This window comes from Trypanosoma cruzi, genomic scaffold (assembly GCF_000209065.1).
Source record: "Trypanosoma cruzi strain CL Brener 1047053516301 genomic scaffold, whole genome shotgun sequence".
In the NCBI taxonomy this organism is placed as follows: Eukaryota; Euglenozoa; class Kinetoplastea; order Trypanosomatida; family Trypanosomatidae; genus Trypanosoma; species Trypanosoma cruzi.
The window spans coordinates 58,041-63,330 of NW_001849304.1; the positions used below are offsets into that span (position 1 = coordinate 58,041).

Below are 5,290 nucleotides of genomic sequence, written 5' to 3' on the forward strand. Positions count from 1 at the left end.
AAGGGACTATTCCCCAATTCCTTCTTTTCTTTTTTTTTTGCTTTTTGTTTGTTTGTTTTTTGTTTTTTTGGTTTTTTGCCTTTTCTGTGTGCATTTTCAGGTGTATGCATGTGTGTATGTGTATGTGCTATTTAAAACTTACCCGCTTTTTGTTGTTGTTGTTGTTGCTGCTGTTATATCTATTTATTTGTGTTTTATGCGGTATTGTTGAAAGTATTTCCACCGACTCTTTTGCGTTGTTTTTATCTCTTTGTCCCCATGGCGCCTGAGCCCAAGGTGTTGTCGGTGTTGTTTTTGTGGTTGTTGCCGGGGGCGTTATGTGGTGTTTGCCTCCTCTATCTTCTGTTCGCCGCGCCTCTTGTAAGGGAAGGGAAGGGAGCCCAACCTCTCCCGTGCTGTCCAGTCCCGGTGGTGGCGGCTGGCACGGGGTAAAAGACGGAGACAACATGTGGGAAAAGAGGGGTGCCGCTGCCCTTTGCTGCCCGTTTCGACGGCTGGCCCATCGGCTGACTACATCATTGTTGCTCTCCCGATTGCCAGTGAATCATCAGCAACGCCATCGCGGTACGGTTGCCGCACGTGATTTCATGACGGCAGGTTTAAGCTGCAGCAACAGCAATAACAGCCTGGCCTATTCATGGGTGTGGAATGAAACAGAGAACTGGTGCAGTCTCTGTCGTGAGCCACACAATGGGTGGAACGAACACCGCGGGAAGCGTGACCATATCTGCCTTGAAATGTTTTACAATGCGCTTGTACAGTACAGCCGTCGGTGGACACCAGCAACATTGTGGTGGGAAGTGGAGAAGTGTGCATTTTTTCGGCGTCCCTCGCCAGAGCTACCCTACCCCAGTCTAGATATAACACAGGAACTTATAGGCGAATCTTACGTCGACTATGTGCATGCCCCAACAGCGGGAAAAGACAATCTTAGCGCCCTCATGAAGTACTATGATCGAGCCGAGCACTATGAACGTCGGTTGGAACTCTATGCATGCATTCAGCATCTTATTGAAAATGGTATTTTGCGCACAGATCGAGCATCACTCAGTGGAGGGTCATCCTTTCATGGATCCCTTGTAACATTTAAGGAGCTTTTCCCGAACCTCGTGAACATGTTTCCATACGCCGATGCCAAGGAGATTTCTGCATTGACACAAATGATTGCGTCGACCTATAACAGTGAGACGGTCTTTGATCTGTGTAATTTCCGGATGCTTTTTCCTTGGGACCAGGGACAAGAAGCAAAAACGACAAAGAGCAACGTGCCGCCAACCACCGGGGAGCACCGGGGTGATTTTATTTCTGATAGTGCTGTCGGAGAGTACTCGTATCACTGGAAGGCTGTGTTTTGCCGCGGTGTTATGGGCCAGTTGCGGTGGGCGTTGGAATCCGACAGTGTGGCATGTCCTCTGCAAACAGGGGAAGTGAAGGGCGGGGATTTTAGAGACCATTATTTGCAGGTCCTCGCGGAGCACACGTGCCGCGCCCTTCTTGCGGAAATGGTGTTTTGTCGCGTCTCAGAGTACGTTGTACGGGTGGAAGGAGTATGGCGACAACGAGGCCAAGAGGTGGGACATAATCCGAACACAACTGGCAGTCCAAGTGAAGAAGACGCACTGTTGAAGTTGACATCAAACTGGGGCATGCTCAAGTACATGGATGACCACTTCTACGAGCCATCCTTTGGAAACAGTCTGCCAAACGATGGAATTCCAAAAGGGAGGCGGGCTCAGGTTAATTGATGATGCTGATCCTTTTTAAAAGAAAAGGGAGAAGCGTGAAACGGTTTTGTGCGTAATGGCGGGAATTTTGCTGTGTCCTGGCAAAAAAAAAAAAAAAAAACTGATATTGCCAGGGAAACGGAGGGAAAAAAGGAAAGCCAATAAAACCTGCTTGTGAAAGGACACTTTGCCAGGCTGCCCTGCTCCATGCGTTGTGATGGTCCCGACCAGACATTGGTGTATGGGGACAATTGTTGTCTTGAGAATACTACTTCTTATTTTATCGCTGCGCTTCTCTGAGGGAAAAAATTTGAGCCGGTGGGGCATGATTTTTTACTTTTGTAGAAGGTCCACATGTTACTGTGTCTTGCACTGTGTTTTTTTCTTTTTCAGCCTCTTCAGGAGGAAATCATGGAAAAGGTAGAGCATTTTCAGGCGGCAAGAATCCTTGCGGCTCTCTTGGATGAATCTCTGCCCACGAGCAATGCGCTTTGATGAAGTCAGGCGCATTCGCTCCGAAAGCATGGTATTTAATTGTCGGTTAAGAAAAACACAGTAACACAGCATTCGAGAGCCAGAGACGCCAGTAATATCCAGACGCATCAATTAGTAAGAAACTTCGCGGAAAGGACGAATTCCAATCGAAAAATAAATAAATATATAAATAAATGATGCGATTAACATCTCCAGAAAAACCCGCTTTCTGCAAGAACACAGCAGAAAAATTAAAAACCGAGCGGGAGGTAAAGATACACAAAACACTGACAATTCCGGATACCACATCAATTACAAAAATAATTACGACAACAAAAGATAAGAGCATCTCCCATCGCCACGTCTAAAGCAGGGAAAACAAGACAAACAACATCCCCTTTACCACAGCTACAACTTTCCACAATAACAGTCATCAACGACAACAAATAAAACAACACTTACACAAAGTTTTGTGGGCACCGCCGGGGGGGCGAAATACACGCGACTGGGGCGCGCGGCCGGCCCGAGCACCGGGATCCCCCCACCGGGCAGCGCCGCCGCACGCGACAAAGGCGAGGGAAATGCTGGCGACACAAACGGGAGGGGGAGACGTGTGCAAGGGGCCGTGGGTGCCGTCTTCTCCTTTGAAGAAGGAAAGCGGGGGAAAACACGGCGCGCACCGCTGACGTCACAAAATGCGAGGAAAAAAAAGACAGTGGAGAGTATTGCTGCTTCGTGCGGCGCTGATCCGGACATCTTGCATGAACGCAATTCCACGGCATTGCTGAAGGAGGGCGACGGGGTCGTTTATTCTGCCGTTCCAAAATACAAACAATCACGCCTTGGCGTGTTGTTGCAGCACCCCCTTTACTCACCGCATGTTGTTTGCTGTCGGTTTGTTTGCTGTGTCAGACTGAGGCGAGGATGGATGTAGGTGCTGGTTTGCGTCTTCCACGGCTGCCGCCTGTGTGCTCACACTCTCTGCTTGTGACAGTCGCGTCCAAACGTCCACGAGGCGGAGTCAGCAGATGCATGTGCGCAAAGACCATTGCAATTTGAGCCTTGTTTTTGTGATAATCGTGGCGGTCTCTCCTTTTTTTTTTCTTTTTCTTTTCTTTGAATAGAGACGCGCGGGCATGGCAAGAGGAAACCCGTCAAGAACCTGTTACAGCTACCGCTTTTCTCTCACTTTCTGTCCCTCTCTTCCCCCTGTCGAGCTGCAGCTCTGTGTGTTTCCCTTTCTTCCCTTCTTTGTTCTCCACACCTTCCCATTGCTGCTGGCTTCCCTCGTTTTTTTATCCGCAGCGCGCGGTGCCGAGACAAGAAGTCCCGATTCCCCCGCGCGACGGCGAAAAGGCAGTGAAAGAACACGGAGCAAACAGAGCGTAGGGGCAAGCTGCAGAGGCGCATGGCATTACTTAGCGAGGAGTGGGGACCATTCTGGCACTGGTGTCGATGATAAAATACCTGCTTCTGATCAGCCGCCAGGGCAAACTGCGCCTGGCAAAGTGGTATGTTGCATATCCCAAAAAGGAAAAGGCCAAACTTGTGCGTGAGGCATGTCAACTTGCTTTGGGTCGGTCGGCGCGCTTTTCCAATGTGGTTGAGCACAGGGGCAGCAAGTACATTTGTCGTCGTTATGCCTCCCTTTATTTTGTTGCTTCCATCGATAAAGACGACAACGAGCTGATCGTGCTGGAAGTCATCCACCATTTTGTGGAGGTATTGGACCGCTACTTTGGCAATGTCTGCGAGCTCGATCTCATCTTCAACTTCCATCGAGCCTATTTTGTGCTGGACGAGGTGATACTGGGCGGTGAGTTGGAGGACAGCAGTAAGCGTACAATTCTAAAGTATATTCAGGTGCACGACGGCGCTTCGGAGGAGATTGAGCAGGCTGGTTCCAACGGTGCGGCCGCCGCCATTGCAGCCACCGTTGGCGCGCTCAAAATTGCGTAGACGATTCGAGTGCGGGGAGCACCGACGGCAATGGCCGCCGCTTTTTTTATGGACGTGTGTCTGCCTTCTTGTTTTGTTTTTTTCTTTTTAGCATTGCGATTTCTTGCTTTTTTCCTTTGCGTGTTGGTGGCTGATTGCGGCGTGGCTTCGGAGGAGCGGGGGGAAGCGTCGGTGCCGTGGCGGGGGCCCCTGCGTGCCGTTGTTCTTTTTCTGCTTCTTCTCTTCTCTCTCCCCTTCCTTCCGTTTTTTGTTGTTGTTGTTGTTGTTGCCGGCTTGCGGGTCGTGCCGCGTCTCCTCCAGCGTTTCGCCTTCTCTCCGCGCCTTCTCCTCCCCCCTCGCCGAAGCTTCACGAAGCCGCCGGCCGGCCCGAGCACCGGGATCCCCCCACCGGGCAGCGCCGCCGCACGCGACAAAGGCGAGGGAAATGCTGGCGACACAAACGGGAGGGGGAGACGTGTGCAAGGGGCCGTGGGTGCCGTCTTCTCCTTTGAAGAAGGAAAGCGGGGGAAAACACGGCGCGCACCGCTGACGTCACAAAATGCGAGGAAAAAAAAGACAGTGGAGAGTATTGCTGCTTCGTGCGGCGCTGATCCGGACATCTTGCATGAACGCAATTCCACGGCATTGCTGAAGGAGGGCGACGGGGTCGTTTATTCTGCCGTTCCAAAATACAAACAATCACGCCTTGGCGTGTTGTTGCAGCACCCCCTTTACTCACCGCATGTTGTTTGCTGTCGGTTTGTTTGCTGTGTCAGACTGAGGCGAGGATGGATGTAGGTGCTGGTTTGCGTCTTCCACGGCTGCCGCCTGTGTGCTCACACTCTCTGCTTGTGACAGTCGCGTCCAAACGTCCACGAGGCGGAGTCAGCAGATGCATGTGCGCAAAGACCATTGCAATTTGAGCCTTGTTTTTGTGATAATCGTGGCGGTCTCTCCTTTTTTTTTTCTTTTTCTTTTCTTTGAATAGAGACGCGCGGGCATGGCAAGAGGAAACCCGTCAAGAACCTGTTACAGCTACCGCTTTTCTCTCACTTTCTGTCCCTCTCTTCCCCCTGTCGAGCTGCAGCTCTGTGTGTTTCCCTTTCTTCCCTTCTTTGTTCTCCACACCTTCCCATTGCTGCTGGCTTCCCTCG

The 5,290-nt window shown here is 50.9% G+C and overlaps 2 protein-coding genes across 2 annotated transcripts, besides 5 other annotated features; both read left to right on the forward strand.

Annotated features, from left to right (window-relative positions):
* Positions 1-5,290: a sequence feature (heterozygous, non-Esmeraldo-like haplotype).
* Positions 22-77: a sequence feature (T-rich).
* Positions 150-175: a microsatellite.
* Positions 318-1,745, forward strand: Tc00.1047053509623.10 (hypothetical protein, conserved; the record flags this gene model as incomplete). The annotated part of the gene is made up of 1 exon (XM_799033.1): positions 318-1,745. One exon carries the CDS (start codon positions 318-320, stop codon positions 1,743-1,745), a length of 1,428 nt encoding a protein of 475 aa, XP_804126.1.
* Positions 2,371-2,394: a microsatellite.
* On the forward strand, positions 3,654-4,157 carry Tc00.1047053509623.19 (clathrin coat assembly protein AP19, putative; the record flags this gene model as incomplete). The annotated part of the gene is made up of 1 exon (XM_799034.1): positions 3,654-4,157. The coding sequence occupies one exon, from the start codon at positions 3,654-3,656 to the stop codon at positions 4,155-4,157; it is 504 nt and encodes a 167-aa protein (XP_804127.1).
* Positions 4,405-4,425: a microsatellite.